This window comes from Tripterygium wilfordii, chromosome 1 (genome assembly GCF_013401445.1).
Source record: "Tripterygium wilfordii isolate XIE 37 chromosome 1, ASM1340144v1, whole genome shotgun sequence".
Classification (NCBI taxonomy): Eukaryota; Viridiplantae; Streptophyta; class Magnoliopsida; order Celastrales; family Celastraceae; genus Tripterygium; species Tripterygium wilfordii.
The window spans coordinates 5,999,634-6,017,522 of NC_052232.1; the positions used below are offsets into that span (position 1 = coordinate 5,999,634).

At 36.6% G+C, this 17,889-nt stretch overlaps 2 protein-coding genes and 1 long non-coding RNA gene across 3 annotated transcripts; all 3 read left to right on the forward strand.

Moving 5' to 3' along the window:
* The first annotated feature begins 4,293 nt into the window (after positions 1-4,293).
* LOC120003384 lies at positions 4,294-6,072 on the forward strand. Its single transcript, XR_005469337.1, has 4 exons — positions 4,294-5,019; positions 5,097-5,178; positions 5,273-5,287; positions 5,491-6,072. It is a non-coding gene; the product is annotated as an uncharacterized LOC120003384 (long non-coding RNA).
* Positions 6,073-8,088: 2,016 nt separating this feature from the next.
* LOC119995997 (receptor kinase-like protein Xa21) lies at positions 8,089-11,653 on the forward strand. The gene is made up of 6 exons (XM_038842491.1): positions 8,089-8,771; positions 8,903-9,156; positions 9,582-9,654; positions 9,766-10,088; positions 10,379-10,517; positions 11,512-11,653. The coding sequence occupies exons 1-6, from the start codon at positions 8,089-8,091 to the stop codon at positions 11,651-11,653; spliced, it is 1,614 nt and encodes a 537-aa protein (XP_038698419.1).
* A 3,683-nt stretch (positions 11,654-15,336) lies between these two features.
* LOC119996005 (protein RALF-like 24) lies at positions 15,337-15,844 on the forward strand. Its single transcript, XM_038842503.1, has 2 exons — positions 15,337-15,680; positions 15,790-15,844. The coding sequence occupies exons 1-2, from the start codon at positions 15,337-15,339 to the stop codon at positions 15,842-15,844; spliced, it is 399 nt and encodes a 132-aa protein (XP_038698431.1).
* Positions 15,845-17,889: the final 2,045 nt, after the last annotated feature.

Below are 17,889 nucleotides of genomic sequence, written 5' to 3' on the forward strand. Positions count from 1 at the left end.
CTAGGGCGAAGGACTTTTGACAAAAACTATAAGGCCATTTCATGATGAAGAGTACTGAAAATAGGCTATACTTGAAGAAGAGGTTGTTTCGGTTCCAGTATTGGTAGCACTATGTTAGATCACTTGAGTGAGTATGAGAAACCGTTGGCTGATTTGGAGAACTTGAAAGTCAAAATCCAAAAGGAGAATAAAGCTCTACTACTCCTGAATTCCTTGCCAGACTCTTACGACCACTTAGTCACTTCTCTTTTTTATGGGAAGAGGGAGATTAAGTATGAGGATATTTGCAATGATTTGAACAATAATGAGGTTAGAAAGAGAGACAAGAAAGTTCACAGTGACTGCTCTACTGAAGCATTGACAGTTAGAGGAAAGCCAGAGAGTGAGAAGAGTGAGAAATCCAGGAAGAATGGCAAGTCTCGCTCCAAATCAAAGAATGAAAGACTTGCTAAGGATGAATATTCTTATTGCAGTGAAAGGGGGCATTGGAAAAAGGATTATCCTTGGTTTAAAAATAAGGACAAGGTGGATTCCAAAGCTAATGTTGCTTGTGACAGTGACGAAGATTTTGATGCATTTGTTGGGTCAGCATTGATTGGCCACATTGATGAGTGGGTACTTGATTCTAGATGCAACTATCCAATTGGTTTTCCACATTCGAGAAATTGGATGGTGGAGTTGTCTAAATGGGTGATGGAGTCGCTACAGTGTTGCATGTTGTCAGGTATGTTCCTAAATTGAAAAAGAATCTTATTTCTTTGGGTACTTTGGATGCCATGGGTTGTAAAATCACTTTAGAGGGTGGAGCCTTGAAGGTGGTTTCTGGGTCACTTGTCTTGATAAGAGGTAGTAAGAAAGATAGTTTGTATTTCCTCAGAGGGAGTACATTGGTTGGTACTATAGTTTCATCATCAACCAAGATGGTGAAGACTGTCTTTGGATCTTCTCATATTGGGCATACTACTTTTGGGCACAGTTACTTGGAGGCTTCAAAAGGACTGGTGGAGTCGTATGTGATGGTTGGTGCCATAGTGTGCAAGCTTGGTTTTGTTTTTGTACTCATGGTGTATTGGGCAACACAAAGACTAGAGTCCGATTTGGAAGCCTTTGGGGCTCTAGCATTGGTGCACAATAAGACTTGGGAGGGCCTATGGTGGCCCCAACTTGGGTGGTAAGTTAATTTTGGAAGCCACTTTGTTTAGCTTACCCGTATGTGTATATGCTTTGTATTTGGGCTTCGTTGGTGTTGTGAACTTTGTTTGTTTAGTGCCTTTTTTGGTTGACTTTCGGTGGTGGCGTATTAACTTGTTTATTGGCGCACATGCTTCCTTTGAGTTCGACATTGTGGTTCACAATTTTGCAATCCCTGTTGGTTGATCGATCGGATGTTTGGGCTACGTATTTAGCTACTTTGTTGCTTGGGATCAATGTTTAGTATGCTAGGAACATGATTATCTTGTTTTTTGTTTTGGTTTGGGCATTGCGGTGTCGTTTGGAGGCAGTAGAGTTTTTTGGTTGGTTTGTTTGTGTGGTTGGAGAAGGTGCTTGCTTTGCTTATTCTTAGTGGTTGTTCTGACTTGGTGGAGTGTTTTGGAGTAGATGGAGTCGTTTACTTGCTTGAAACTTGCTAAGGTGGAGATTTGAAGAAATTTGACTCATTTTTGGTGGGTAGCTGTCCGGACACCTACAGGTGTCGTTCGGACACCTTGCCCAGTTTTTGGTTTTTACTTACAGTAGCAAATCCCGATCGATAAATTTCTATAAATTCAAACTTGCAAGGGTTTTCGACTAAAACTTGGTTTAACTTGGTTTTGGGGTGCCTTCTTAAGGGAAAAACAGAGAGAGAGAAAGAACACTTACAAAGGGGAAACACTTGAGAGAGAGTGGTGGGATCCAAGAGATCGATTTTTGGGGTTTCGATTGCCTTGTGGGTAAGTGAGTTTCTTGTCTTTGTTGGTTTCTACATTGGTTGTCTTGAGAGAGAGCTTGTAGGAACGAGATTGCATGTAGGGTGAGCTTGTTCTACATGTATTGGGTAGTCTCTCTAGGTTTGTAATCTTCTCCATATAGTGAAATTAATTCTTTGTTACTAATGTGCCAAATATATACATACATATATGCATCTTTTACACATAAGTTCATCCCATTTTTAGTTGATCAAGAGTTGATATTGCCTAAGAAAGCTATATTTACAAATTGTAGGTGCCAATGCAAGAAAGGGAGGAAAAGAGTGCAAAATGAAGATTTGGACTCCAGAAGCGATTTTCGATCGATCGGAGCCATTCCCGATCTATCGGACCTGCCAAAACAACCTTGAATTCTTGGAGAAAGATTACATTTTCGATAGATCGGAACAGTGTCTAATCAATCGACGTTACTATTCACAGCACGCGCAGTTTCACGAAAAAGTTCTGAATTCACGTGTTTTTGAGCCAAAACGACCTCAACTTGTTTGGGAAACGACATAAGAGTTTGGGGAAGTATAAAAGGGCATTAAATAAGGTTTTATGGGTGTTCTTGGAGCTGGGATTCATTCTCTACCTTGGAGGCCACCATTGGAGCTTGGAGACGAATAGGGTTTATAAGGGGGTTTTCTTTACTAGGGTTTTAATGTAACCAAATCTTGAAGATTCAATAAACTTGGTTTCCTTACTTCTTGATTTCTCTCTCTTATTGATTGTCTATGGGTGGCCTTAATGCTTTTGGATGCTTGATCACCATCTAAATGATTTGTTGCCTAGATTGAGACCGAAAGAAGATTTCTAGGGTTTGCCTCAAGTCATAGATGACATAGGGTGCATAAACCATAGAAATATAGGGGCGTGACCTATGCAATCGCTAAATGGTTAATCCACAAATCTTAATGGGTCTTTGTCTTTTGAATCTGATTATTAGACATAACAGAGATTAGAGATAGAGATACTTCCAGTGTGACTAGACATAGAGCATTGCATATGTTAGGGAGACCAATTGTCATTATTGAGAGAGGAATTAGTGATTAAGGGACCAAGGGAGTTGAATTGGATAGGTGAGGTGAAATTAAGTACCCTAGTGCTTTCCATCTTTGATTACATTTTTGTTTACTTAATTGCTCTTTTGTTCTTTGTTTTAGTTTAGTTAAAAACAAAACCAACCACTCATCCTTTTCACCCAATTTACATAGTTGTTGCTTGTTTGACATTAATTTTGATTGCCAATATAACCTCGTGGGAACGATAATTTACTCATCATTTTATTACTTGTGCGATTTGTGCGCTTGTAATTAAATCCATATCAGTTACCCAAGGGTGTAGGCAAATTTGTGTCGAACCTTGTATAGTTGAATATCGCTTGTCTTGTCTCTTTAATGCTTTGATTTACTTGGATATTATTTATTGGTTGATTCTCTACATACTATGAATTTATCTTTTTTATTTTTTATTTTTTAATTTTGTTTGTCTTCATTTATGCATCATCCAATAAGAAGTTGCCAAAGAGTGAAGTGAAAAGTGATGTTTTTGTTCCTTGCACGTTTAAATCTTCTATGCCTTCTTGCAACTTTGCTTTCATGCTTTCTTCTTGTTAAGTTACGAGCACATAATCAGAAAATGCCCACAAAGTAATATAAAGAGTTAAAGGACATAAACCATATTATAAGTTGTCTTAAGAACCGGGGAAGAGAAACAACTTTCAGAAAACTAATTTCATCCTATGAAAAACATGGAATACTGAAAGGGTTTCCAATCCTAAAAAAGAAGACTTCCAAAACAAAAAATTTTGAGCAAATTGCGTAGGACAAAGAGTATATATTAACTAAGGATCGAAGTTTCATGATCTCAAAATAGACGACATACTTTCACTCATCCATCTCTGTCAATAGGGTTTGAGTAGCTAGCCACTGCAGTCAAGGTAGGATGGAGTCCATCAAAGGTTTTCGGGTGACACTACAAAAGACAAGTCTTTAAGCCATGAAAATTTATGATGGAATATTAACAGAAAGATTCCATCACTAAAGGGTAAATTTGTTTTTTAAATTTAAACTTTCACAATAGAATTTGTTTTTTGTGCTTGTATTTAGCAATGAAATCTTTATTCCGTTACTATGTTACCATACAATAACAAATATCTACTATAATTATGGGGCCAGTACTTTTCTGACATTATTAGCGACGGAAGATAGCTAAAAACTTTAAATTCTGACAATAAATACAAAAAAAAAGCTCATGCTTCCGGCAACCTAAAGAAGAAATTTTTTTTGTCTTACACAATTAGCCACAAGTTTTAAATTTCGTGGCTAATTTTCTTTATGGTGACTATTTTTTATTTTCTCCATTATCGTTTGCTCCCTTCTCTAACGTTTTTTATTTTCTCATGGGTCTAAATGATTTTTTTGAGCATGTAACCAATCAAAATCTCTGATGGATCCTTTGCCTGATCATGTGAACAAAGCCTTCCCTCAGGTAAGCCAACTTGAAAGAAAGCTCACAGTGAACCAGGATGGAAAGAAGCAATTATCTAGAACATTGGGTTTCAAAGTCTCTGGCAACCATTTAATACGTTTCTCCGCTCAATTTTTTGATTTCTTACAGTTTCTTTTTGTCTTCTCCAGTTGTTGTGTTTGTTTGGTTGCAGCTCCGATTGTTATGCATGTTCGTTGCATTCAGAACATTGAGAACCAAGATTCTAAGGTTCACTGTTCCTTTTTGGTTGTGAGTTTTTTCACCTAATTTGGGTGGGTTGCTTTGGAGCTGAATTTTAAGCTTTTTTTAAGTTAATTTTATCTGTTGTTGGGTTTTTTTAATAATAATTTTCTGCTTTGGAGCTATGGAGATCTGTGGTGGGTTTGTTCCGTCTCTTTTTCATGCTCTTTCTCTATCATTCGCTCCTGTTAACAGCGAGAGAATTCATGTGTCTTCTCTTTTTATCATTTTGATTGGCTTTGTTCTCATTGCTTCTATGTTCCTGAATGAAATTTCAGGGCGACTCTTGACTCATGATAGTGTTTGCGTGTCTTGCTGCTGCTGCTGATTTATTTTTTAGGTATGATGCTTTTTATGTGCTTTTTTATTTGCTATTTTGATTAGTTTTTCTTCTTATTACCTCTACGTTTCTCACAGTAATTTGAGGGGTGACTCATGGTGTTTGTTTTAGCATTGAAATTCAAATATTTACCCAGTACATGCAAATTCAGAGGGTCCAGTACGTTCAAATTCTTGACTATGCTTTACTTTAGTTGTTCTTTGCCTAAACCTTTAATGAGAAGTGAAATCTAATTTATTCTTTAATTTTGTAGGTAGCTTATGCAGAGGTTGATTCCTATATTTCTTTGGCAGTTGCGATGTTGTTCATTTGATGGTTAAACGTCTTTTTACACTTGAAATTTTCTATTTTCTGTTTCTTTTTCTTTTCTTTTTTTGTATGAATGTATGCAGGCACAATTTTGTTCATAGATGCTTCTGGTACTGACTTTCTTATTGGTTCAATCTTGAAGTTTTCTGTCTCTTCATGCAGCTAGAAAAAGACGTAATGGAGCTGACTTGGCAGCGAGACCTTGCACATGCTCACGTTGAAGATCTGCTGCAAGCAGCTGAAGATGATGAACCTTTCAAGTCATCAAGAGACTATGGCTATGGCAGTGCTGGGATAAAATAAGAACTCTCACAACTCAAACAAGGACTTCAATTTTGAAAAGAGAACGCAGAATGAAAGAGACACGTTGATAAATGCTTTAAGCTTGTTGGATACCTGTAGATTATAAAGTTCAGAATAAAAGGCACAAACAAGGATTTCCAAACTTCACTGAAAAGAGAAACATCAGTTCAAGTGGAGTCTACTATGCAAAACAATCAAGAAACTGGACTTCAATTATCAAGAGACCAATGCCAACAGTTACATGCCTACCTTAATGTAAACATGGAATAGGAACTGCTTCCAACAATCACATTGCTGTTGTTTCAGTAGTGGGACGTAATTTTTCATTAAAGCATAATTGGATATAGATATAGGTGCGCTTCAGATCATGTAGTATGCATGCATGATCACTTCCATAAACATAAAAAACTACATAATGCATATGTGACATTGCCAAATGGAAAAAGACGCGAAATTGGTTATATAGGTGATGTGAAGTTAAAGAATGGAATAATCTTGACAGGAGTCCTACAGGTTAAGGATTTCAATTTTAATCTAATATATGCAAGTAGGTTAGTAAGGAACACACCTTACACACTGAGTTTTGATGAAAACTCATGTCACTTGCAGGATATAGTCACTTTGAGGAAGAGTGGGATGGAAATAATTCTTATTGATCTATACTATTTACTTGAAGAACTAAGACCAGAAATGAGATATTTGTCAGTGGTTAGTTTAATTTAGAAGAATTAGCTTTGGCACAAGATATTAGGCCACCCTTCTCCGCTAAGAACAGCTTTGTTAACCCTCCGGAGTTCACACGCCTCCTCCTTCCTACTTATTTCAAGCATAACAACTTCTCAAGTTTCACTAGGCAATTAAACACTTACGTGAGCTATTTCAACCTCCACTGCGTCCTATTCTTTGATGCCAATATATGATGTGGGAACAAGAAATGGGTTTTGGCTTCTGTTTTCTGTGTCTTGTGAACGGTGTTGTTTTTGTTTGCCTTCTATTACTGATAAGGGAGATTTTCACAACAAACACTGTGTGCATATTTAAGCGGCTACTTCCTTCTCTAATAAATTAAGAAGATGTAATCCGAACCACTAACTGGGCATTATTTTGATTCGCTTGTATCTTTTCTGATTCCTTATAGTTTTGTCTCTAATTTTCTAACATATGCATTTCTGGTTCCATTCTAAGAGTCTTGTGCTATTGGAACCTCATTTAGATTGTTTAAGCCCCTTTAGATTTTCTTTGATATTTATGTTCAGTTTTCCCAATTGCCTTACACGGTATAGATTTATTTACTTTTTCTGTCAAATATGATAATCAATTGGTAAATCTGAGTCGGGGTTTCACAATTTTGTCTCGCCATCTTTTACATCTGCTAAATCAATTCAAAAGCTTATTACAATTTAGTTCGATGAGTAGCATTCTCTCTCTTTCTTTAAAAGTAAATACATTATAAAGAACACGAGGCAATACGCTTCTGTTTATTGCAGAAAGAGTGTTAGATGCTAATTACCGTTTGGCAGAATCTGTAACTTACAATTGTAATACCATGTATTTCTCTGGGTCTCTTTCTTTCACTTGGAATTCAATTAAACAGCATGAGAGTTTTGAGCAAATGGATGGCTAGACAGGTGCTAATTGTCATATATATTGTTTGGTTTGCCGCATATCATGTCACCCACCCCCTTCATATGTTAGAATCAATCAAGCTGCTTTTAAGAGTAGTAATAGGCTATATGGTGCAGTGCATTTGAACAGTAGAAATGGTGCTTAGTTTTACATTGTTTTTTTGAAAAAAAATTTGTTGGAAAACTCTTATTCTTGTGAAGTGAACTGAAAGTTTTTTGGGCTTCTTTATTGTTGCTATGATTTATTCGTTTCTTAAGTCTTATCCATTGATTTTGTGTGCGCGTGCTTCCTTTTGGACTTTCATGGCTTCTTTGAAATATAGTTCTTTATATTAGTCCCGTTCTCTTTTCTTGCATACATGCTATGGATCAGGGTTTTCCAATGCAAATCACTTGAAAATACCATGCGCAATAGCTCCACTCTCCCAAAAAAAATGCCTATCTTCATGTTCATAAAAATTAAAGGTGATATTCTGCAAGAACTGGGTAATCTTGTTGAATTGGAGGTACTTGCCATGAGGAATATGGGAATCGGAGGTCCAATTCCATTTTTTATCTTCAACAATTCTTCTCTAAAGAAGATCATTCTCCATGGAAATCAATTAGTTGGGAGTTTTCCAGTGGATATATGCCATCATCTTCCTCTATTTCAGTTGCTCTTTCTTGGTGACTACAAGCTTATTGGAGGGATATCCAAAAGTATTGGAAATTGTACTCTACTTATAAAGTTATAGCTCAATTATAATTACTTGAAAGGTAACCACGTACTTTTATCTAGTTTTATATTTTTCTATTAGGTTTCAATAATCATATGTTAGAAATTTATGGATGAATGGACAACTATCGATACACATCTTTGAGAGGTACAATCCCCCTCGAGGTTGGGCACCTACAAAATCTAGAGTCACTAAATGTGATGTCCAACTATCTCCCTAGCATCATTCCATCTAGTATTTTCAACATTTCAACACTGAAAGTCCTTTCATTGACAGACAATAGCTTCACAGGCAATCTTCCACCAAGCACAGGCCACCAAACTCTTCCAAATCTTGAGGAAATTTTTCTATGGATGAATCAACTTAGTGGACCAATTCCAAACTCTATCTCCAATGCTTCCCAACTCACAGCAATAGACTTGGCACATAACCCCTTTACTGGAAATATTCCCACCAATCTTAGCAACTTGAGATCTCTTCGAGTGCTCAACCTTGAGAAAAATTACTTGAATGGTGAATCATCTGCACAAGAATTGATGCTTCTCTCTTCCTTGACGAATTGCCTGAATTTAAGATGTCTTGCCTTATCGCAAAATCCATTGAATGGTATTCTGCCAAGTTCTATTGGTAATTTCTCTTCAGCACTTGAAAGCGTTGCTCTAGTAAATTACGAACTTAAAGGGGGCATTCCCATGGAAATTGATAACTTAAGCAACGTAATACTTATAAGCCTTTCAATTAATGAACTAACTAGACTAGTTCCACCTACAGTCGATAGATTACAGAAGCTCCAGATATTGTATCTAATCAGAATAAACTACAAGGACAAATTCCATTCGAGCTTTGTCAATTACAGAGATCTCTCTCTTTGGCATTTGATCATAATATGCTAAATGGATCAATACCTGCATGTATTGGCAATCTGTCTAGTCTGAGATATCTGAATTTGAGCTCTAACAATCTCAGTTCTACTATTCCAACAACCTTGTGGAGCCCTACTTATATTTTTGAGGTTTATTTACATTCGAACTCTTTGAGTGGCTCCCTTCCTTCAGAAATTGAAAGTTTGAAGGTCCTCAACGTAGTTGATTTATCGGGGAATCAACTATCAGGTAATATATCCAATAGCATTGGCAGACTAAAAGATCTAAAGCAACTCTTACTTGCAAAAAGTAGTTTTCAAGGTAATATATATTCCATAATCATTAGGTGGCTTGACAAGCTTGGAGAGTTTGGATCTCTCTAATAATAATCTCTCCGGAGTGATTCCAAAGTCATTGGAGAAACTTTCATGTCTTAACTATTTTAATGTCTCTTTCAACAAGTTACAAGGAGAAATTCCAAAGTCTGGACCGTTCAAAAACTTCTCCACTAAATTGTTTGTGTTCAACAATGGACTTTGTGGCTTACCTCGATTTCAAGTTCCACCATGCAAAGCTATCAGAACAGAAAGATCCAAGCCAGTTTTGCCACTTTTATTGAAATACAATTTGCTAGCAATATTTGCATTTGTAATATTGGTGGTGTCTGTTATAATTGTTCTTCTAAAATGTCAAAAAAATTAAATAAAATTTGACAATGCAAGACAATCTAATACAAATGGGTTTAGTGAGGGCAGCTTGCTTGGCACTGGAAGTTTTGGCTCTATATACAAAGGAATACTTTCGGATGGAAAGGAAATTGTAATAAAGGTGTTCAATTTGTAATTACAACGGGGCTTTTAGAAACTTTGAAGCTAAAAGTGAAGTGATGCATAACATTCGACATTGAAATCTTGTGAAGATCATTAGCAGTTGTACAAACAACATTGATTTCAAAGCCTTGGTATTGGAGCTCATGCGTAGTGGAAGCCTACAAAGATGGTTGTATTCTCACAACTATTTTTTGGATGTAGTCTCAAGGCTAAACATTGTGGAAGATATTGCTATGGCATTGGAGTATCTTCAACAGGGTAATTCAACACCAATTGTTCATTGTGATCTAAAACCCAGCAACATACTACTGGATGAAGATATGGTGGCACATGTTGGTGACTTTGGCATTGCCAAACTATTGGGTGGAGGAGAAGCTATGAGACAAACAATGACATTGGCAACCATTGGCTATATGGCTCCAGGTGATAATACTCAATAAATTCATCATTTAGATTGAGTTTAGCATTGCTTATTTTTAGTTAATCTAAGTTTATTTAACTTGATTCCTTCAGTATAGAGTATTGCGGTATAATCTTGAGACGACTAACAATTTCAATTTTTTAGAGTATGGACCTTCTACAAGATGCGATGTCTATGCTTTCGGTATCCTACTCTTGAATATAATATTATATGAAACAATTTCTAACTTGTAATCGAATAATGATTTAAAGATTGCTTTTCTATCAATCGTAGAAACAAATTGGTTTGATAGAATACAAATACAAAAGCAATGTTTATGTGAACATGTATAGAGGCAAATTGAATTCTTTAATAATATCAATAACCCAGCCACTTGGTTTCCACACTTTTCAGGCAAGCACCTCCAAAGATACAACACTCTTTTATTACAGGTAAGTGACACTTCAATGCCACACAGCTCTTTCGAACCAAGAAATGAATGTACTCTCATATTTGTGAACAAAGGAAGAAGAGAACAGAATATTTTTGGTGTGTCTCAACTATGCAACAAAGCTCTCTATTTATAGTAGAGCCTTACAACAAAATGGTCCACAAAATTAGTGATATGAACTGATTTTCAGGACTCATTTTTGACCAAATATTTTAGCTCAGCCGCCCACTTATATTGTGGACTTATGGTCAACTAATCCTTGACCATAAACAACCCACATGCATTGCGGGTGGACTTTAACTAACTTTGAATTGATCATATTATGCACTACAATGTATATGGAAATTGTGCATGAGTGGAATACGTGGCTTAATGGAGTGTATTTTCATTCAACTTCCACATAATGATATTTACACCATTATTTTCAACATATATATTTTGGGACTCCGCTCATCCAACTCAAAAAGTGGACAAGCAAATGGACCTTATTCTACTGTGAAAATAAATTTGGAAGAAATAGTTGTAGATGTAGCTGTAATTGTTAAGAGTTGCTTATGTTGATAGATAGTTGTAGCTGTACATTTTGGTTAAGTGTGTTACTTTTGGGCATATTATCCATAAGGTAACTAACCAACAAATCCTAAAATGACACCCCTCCTTGAAAATGCCTACAACATATTAAAATATTACTATTATTGACTTTAGTTATTACATTATGTGAGATCAGTTGGTGCTTGCCACTTGGTACAAGAAAATACTTGCATCAATGATGAGTAATGAAGATAGAAAAATAATCAATTATCATACACAAAATAAATCATATTTGAAGAGAATAAAATTACATCTTATTTATAGAGAGCATATTTGAAGAGAAGAAGTAGAAAGGATATGACAAAACTTGACAAATACTTTTGTGCTGAGTTCATTATGAGGATAAGGTTGGTAATGCTGCTGTTGTGATTGAATATAAGATTCTCTATATGGTTTTGTAAGAGGTGCAATCTGAGGAAGCCTCTGGTTGACATCGTCACTTCTTTCCGTTTATCAGGTCTTGCTCCAATAGAAACCATTATACTTCCAATGATAGGAGTAGTAGTTAATGGAAGAAAAGAGGTGAAGCCAGAAGACATCACCTGAAAACCTTTTTCTTGGCGCCAGAATTCTAAATGGTTTGCACAAGTGCTAAAGAAATGATTGCGGCAACTGAAAGTGAATTGTTCACAACAGAATGGTCATTGCTACTACTAGGATCTAATGTCGATTGGCTAACCTTCAACATGGTAGCTAGCTCCTTCAAAAATTCTTGACAAGGTTGAGATGGAGCTGGTTGTTGAATGCTCTGTGTTAGACTATTGTGGAGCTGAGGCTGAATACACAACTTACTGTAAGCCTTGCATTGATTAAAGAATTCTTCAAAATTCATGGGAATTACGTTGAAGAGCTTCTTGATTTTGTAATAGAGTCTGTTGACATGCTTGTTGCATATTCTTTGCTATTTTTTTCATAGTCTACATCAAACTGTTATTTGTCTAGGAGATTTCTCGGCTTAAAAGTTTGACAAGAATATGACTTAAATCTTCTTTTCCTTCACCTTCATCGGAATAGTGTGTTGAAAAACGTTATGTGAGTCCCTTGTTAAAAGATGTAGAGACGGATCTTCAGCTACTTGTTCACCTATCGCTACTTTTCTTGTTCTCTTTGTTCACACTACCTTTACTTTAAACAATGTTCTTTGTGTGGCTCACATGAAAAAAAAAGGTTTGATTTCCATTTCTGAATTTCGTACATCAACAATGTCTCCATAGAATTCTTACCCTCTACTTTTTTTGTGAAGGAACTTCGAACGGGGACAACACTGCCACAGGATGGAACAAAATGGACTACGCCCGCATCACTCGCCCAACAACTGCTCATCAACCTGCTCACCTGAAAATAAAGGTAAACAGGAACAAGAAAAGAGAATAGGGTGTGTCAAATGTCCAATAGAATATAAAAAGTTAATGACCTGTGTCGAAAAGGAAATAAAAGTATAATTCACATATAATAGGAATAATCTGGGTATGACGATCCGCAAATGATGCCTATGTAATAAATGATATTATATCTCATCAAGGTATGATCAAAACCAATGTAATTGTTTCAATAAAATAAATACAATTAAACCAATTATCGACTGTCACAAATCTCGACTACCAACCATTCTTTAGCCCTACCATGATCCTCTACCGATCTTTCACCAGAAATCGATCACCGGTTATTGCTTAACTAGGTTATAAGTACACCTAGCAAGACATCCAGAGCCTTAACTTAGGTCAGAGTTGGCCAAAAAAAATGTGAAGAAAGTCGCAAAAATGAGTTTTTAACAATTCTGAAGCGTATAGGTTTTTGCCAACTGTCCGAACGAATGTGATGGATGCACAAGCAATCCGGACGGATCCTAATCTATCTCGTTTTTTGTACCTAAAATGTCCAGTTGGTTACACCTGAATTCCATAAAATTCATGCGAAATAGTCCCAAACAACTGTAATCTACCCCTGAATCGCCTGGTATTTATTTTTAATATTTCTAAACCATAATTTTGACTATTCAAACTTGTGTAACTAGTTCAAATGGATACATACTCAACATGTGTCGATCCTACAAAGAATCTAAAAGTACAGGGGTATTACAAATAGCTAGGTAACATCTGACTATCCATGGTAGAGATATTTCAAGAGAACAAAGCCTTCTATAATTTCTTACCTCATTGAGACCTCTGGGTTCTTAATTTTACGCATGGAAATTCATTCAGGAAATTCATTCATAAGACCTGGACAAAGCATACGATACCATAAAGTGCAATGACTTATATTTCCAGTGTTTAGCCATCATTCTCAGTCTCTCATGGTACATGGTGTCTGAAAGGACCCAAACCAAGTTTGGGCCCTTATTGTTGTACTTTGAGTGTTCAAAGTCTTATCAGTGATTATGAATAATGGTGGTGAGGAAGAAGAAGAAGAGAATGTTTAGAGTAGAGAAAACATGTAAACTTTCATTCAAGTAAAAGTTCTATCTATACATGGTTGTAAGCCAATATAAAGCTTGTTGTTTGTAACAAAAGAGACCTCAAGTCACCCGATGACACTTGATCCCCCTTTGGCCATTCTCATCCAATCACCAATGAACACTTGCAAGGAAAAAGATATTTTACACTAATCATTTGTTCATTTTGTAGGAAATTTGAGTTTATTTGAGTTGAAATCTAGGAATTAGTTGTTGGAAATCAAGATTGTTTGAAAGGTTAAAATCAAGGGATTTATTGTTAAAATTATTTTATTCAATTTTAAACCAGTTTATTAGCTAAGCACCGAGTTGTAGCTAGATAAGCCCATAGGCTTAGAAGATTTCGGACTTTGCAGCATACGTGTTTCTAATTTGTCTTAGACATATCTCCAGCAATTGCACGACAACAAAAGATTATAACTGATTTCATCCTGCACTTTGAAGATCAAGCCAACTTCCCACGATCAGTCCACCAAAATAAGTAAAGAATTTCAACTATCAGCCTTTTTTCCTCAACAGCTAGCGTGAGGACTACATTTCAAGGAAGTGGAACGAGCTATGTGTGCTTAATGCCTCAGCAACCTCCATGAAGAAGAACCACAACCTGAGACTTCTACCATGATTCCCATCACTTTGAAGATGTTGCGGTTACAAAGGAATAAACTTCACCTTGAGTGTCTTTCGTTCTTTTATAGTGAATGAATTTAATGTCCGTTCGTATAGTTCGACAAATCTATTGTGATTTTCCAAATTAGCTTCCTGATTTGGAGGCTTGTCATGCCTGGGATTCGTGGGCTTAATGATCATGGGATGAATACATGTCCGTCCATCCAATGGAGGCCTGACACATGTCTTATTTATTGTCTCCCCACACCAATCAAACTTATTTTTCAACATGATTTCACAAGACATTCGTCTATGTAAACGAGCATATGCAATATCTGTGTTATTTTTAAGATAAGAATCACAAGATTGAGATTTAGGGTTTTTAGATAATGGCTGAGAAAACTTGAAACTATTACTTTTGAGTGGGTTACTGGTCTCTAGCCATCAATCCAATGGCTGATTTTAAGTAATGAGATAGGACAGACTAAAAGGGGCCAAAATATGGGACAGAATTGATACAAACGGGATGGAAGTGAAAATATGTCCAACCATGTATGCAAAAATGGGATAAATCATCCCTATATTTTAATCAAAATTTAACAATACTCCAACCATATTCTCCATTCCAACATCACATTTTTATTTTATTTTTTTGAAAGGCCCACAGGCCACACACACGTCAAGTCATGCCCGAGGGGTATTCCCAAACCCCCCTGATGAGAATAGAATCCTGGACCTCAAGGTCTTGGGCAGACAACCTGACCAACAGGCTATCTCTCATTCTCATTCCAACGTCACATTTAAATAGAGGAAAGTATGTTGAATAAATTAATATTTTAGTGGTTTATGGATTTTTAGGAGACTCCAACTTTGTGGGAAAGAAAAATGATCTCTCTCATTTTAAGTTAACATTTGCAGTACAGATTGGAGATGAGAAAAAATATATCTATACCCTTAAAATAGTCGTGCCCCTATTTTAGAGCCCATTGAACTTGCAGTAAAAAGAAAGTTTTAGAGAAGAGTTGGTTACAGTTATTACACAAAAATCAACCATCATATCAATATATTTCATTGCCCAACCACATTAGGAAAGTTCCCTTTAAATCTCACCATCGCTCTCTACAAGATCCCAAATTACACAAACACAATAAAATTCCAAACAAAAGATAAAATGTCTATGTCCAAACCCAGAATCCATCCCATAATCAAACTCTTCCTCCTACTCATTTTAGTCCAAATCCATTTTTCAGTTCGCACGGGGGCTTCAAATTTTGAAGACAGTGCAATTGATGCCTTAGTGAAAAGGGGTTGTACCCAGAAGATTGGAGAATGCTATGAAGAGGCCGAGATGGAATCAGAGATCAGCAGGAGAGTTTTGTTGATGCAGAAGAGGTATATAAGCTACGAGACACTCAGGAGGGACATGGTTCCTTGTGCAAAACCAGGAGCTTCATACTACGCTTGTCATGCTGGACAGGCAAATTCCTACAGCAGGGGCTGTGAGGTCATCACAAGGTGTGCTAGAGGCTGATAAATGCTTTCTTTGGAGGGTAATGTGTTGCCATGATGCCTATGTAAGCTTTTCTTTTCTTTTTTCTGTAAGTTAACTCGATTTTTGGGTTAGATCTGGGGATTTCCAATTGAAAGGATTTCAAAGCCTTTGGGGAAGTTTAAGATGAATGGTTTTCGATGTTAAATTAAGAATATAATGATTAAGAAATGCACCTTATGGTCAAGTGATTATGATTTATGAATTAAAAACAGTTCTGATTTTTACTTTTAAAACCCTTTTTTTCTTGTTTTATGGATCAACTATGACAGCTTCAGATATGTAAACTCAAGGTTAGCCAAAATTTAGGTTTCTTCCTTAAAAATTGGAATAGGCTTCTTTTCATAGTGACCCAATTCTTGTGTGAGTCTATGGGAGTCAACTTTCTATTGAATGTAGGATACATCAGTGGCCCAATTCCAGGGGACAAGCAAGATCTATGCTGCCTTCCCTCGCATAATATGGAGAGAGACTGTTGCCGGGGTTTGAACCCGTGACTCTAAATTGCAACTCTGCAACTTAACCACTGGTCTTGAAATAGTATTCGTCAAATTTTGTGATGATTTACCGGTACTGAAACTGAAACTTATGCAATGTACATCATTGTCTTGAAATATCATCAGATATTTCATCTTTAATTTGGTTTTTCCCTAGTGATATAAGAAAATCTAAAAGAGGCCTACTGTTTCTGGTTGCATGTAATGTATTTCCCCTCCTTCCCAATAAAAGAAGTCACACCTGACACCACACTCTTACTTCTACTGTTCTACACCTACTTTGCTCTGCAATTCTGTTTTTTTGACACTACTATGAAGTCCTGGCACAAGTTCCTCTTCCTAAAATCAGAAACCTAGTAGCTTTCTTTAATCTCTTGATTTCCATCTACGTACATCAAAATTCCCGACAGTTACTTTGATCATATAGCTTTGTAGATATTCTTTTCTGTCTAGTTTCCGTTTGTTTCATCAAGACTGTTTGTTAATTAGTAACCTCCAGTGATGCCAGGTGCCAAGGTTTGGACTGTAGTTGTCCTGCACAAGTTTCCCGTCTATTGAAAGATTCTGCAGTCTGTATGAGCCTCCTTTTCCGAGGGCTCTGCTGGGCAACGTTGCATCTTCGTGCAAATGTAGAATGATGCGGAAAAAAAAAATCACACAAGGCTCATGATTGTTTTTGAATTAAATAACAATAGACATAAAGTGCACTTTGTCAGACTTCGAATTGCTACGGTTCAAGATGTGTGCATATTGAACATCTTTTCATCTGCTGTTAATTTTTTTTTTATTAAGTGAAACCAATGTGCACTTAATTGCCAATTATCATGCATCACCACTTGTTCATTTATGACCCTTTTGAATTATATACTTATCAATCTGCTACTACCCTTCTGTTTCCATTCATTTGCTTGTTTATATTTGGCTCCACTTCCTCTGTCTTTGTCTGCTGCTAGCTCTCTAAAGATCTCAAGAAATGATTCTGATGAAGTTCATTGTCATCAAAATTCATGCCAGTTAAAAAGAGACATACTGCTTTTGCTTGCATGTAATGTGTTTCCATTCCCTTCCAACAAAAGATGTCACAGCGCACTCTTACTTTCTCTGAAAGTTTGTTTCCTTGACACCACCTACTACGAAGCCCTTCCACAAGTTGTTCTTCCTAAAACTAGAAGCCCAATGGCTTTCTTTACTCCTATGATTTCCGTCTATGTACATCAAAATCCCCAACAGTTAGTTTGATCATACAGTTCTGTAGATATTCTCTTTATATTTAGTTTTTGTTTGTTTCATCAAGAATATTTGTTCATTTAGTAACCCCCAGCTGCCAATGTTACCACTGTAGTTGTTGTTATCAAGTTTCCGACCATGAAATCGACCAACCAGCAGGTTGGTCTTGCTTTTGATCCTATTGAAAAGATTCTGCAGTCTGTATGAGCCCCCTTGTTTGAGGGCTCTGCTGGACAATATGGTATCCTCGTTGAAATATAGAATGATGCTGCTTGTGATGGTTCTCACTGTAAGACGTCCATTATTTATGTTATGCTGCGGAAGCACGTGCCTGCTACTTGTTAGAAGCTCGTTGTATTTTCTTGTTGGGCGATGTAATGGAGGGGCCGGCCTTTCTAATGCATGTTCAGTCTGTACCCGCATGGCACCACTGATCTGTTTTCCATCAGAG

Bases quoted from the DNA above. Each gene is read 5' to 3' on its own strand.
- LOC119996005 (XM_038842503.1), top strand. From the start codon at position 15,337: ATGTCTATGTCCAAACCCAGAATCCATCCCATAATCAAACTCTTCCTC. The intron at 15,681-15,789 runs GTGTGCTAGAGG...TTTTTGGGTTAG, and splicing joins GGCTGTGAGGTCATCACAAG to ATCTGGGGATTTCCAATTGA.
- LOC119995997 (XM_038842491.1), top strand. From the start codon at position 8,089: ATGGACAACTATCGATACACATCTTTGAGAGGTACAATCCCCCTCGAG. The intron at 9,655-9,765 runs GTAATAAAGGTG...GATCATTAGCAG, and splicing joins TTTCGGATGGAAAGGAAATT to TTGTACAAACAACATTGATT. The intron at 10,089-10,378 runs GTGATAATACTC...TTGGTTTGATAG, and splicing joins CATTGGCTATATGGCTCCAG to AATACAAATACAAAAGCAAT.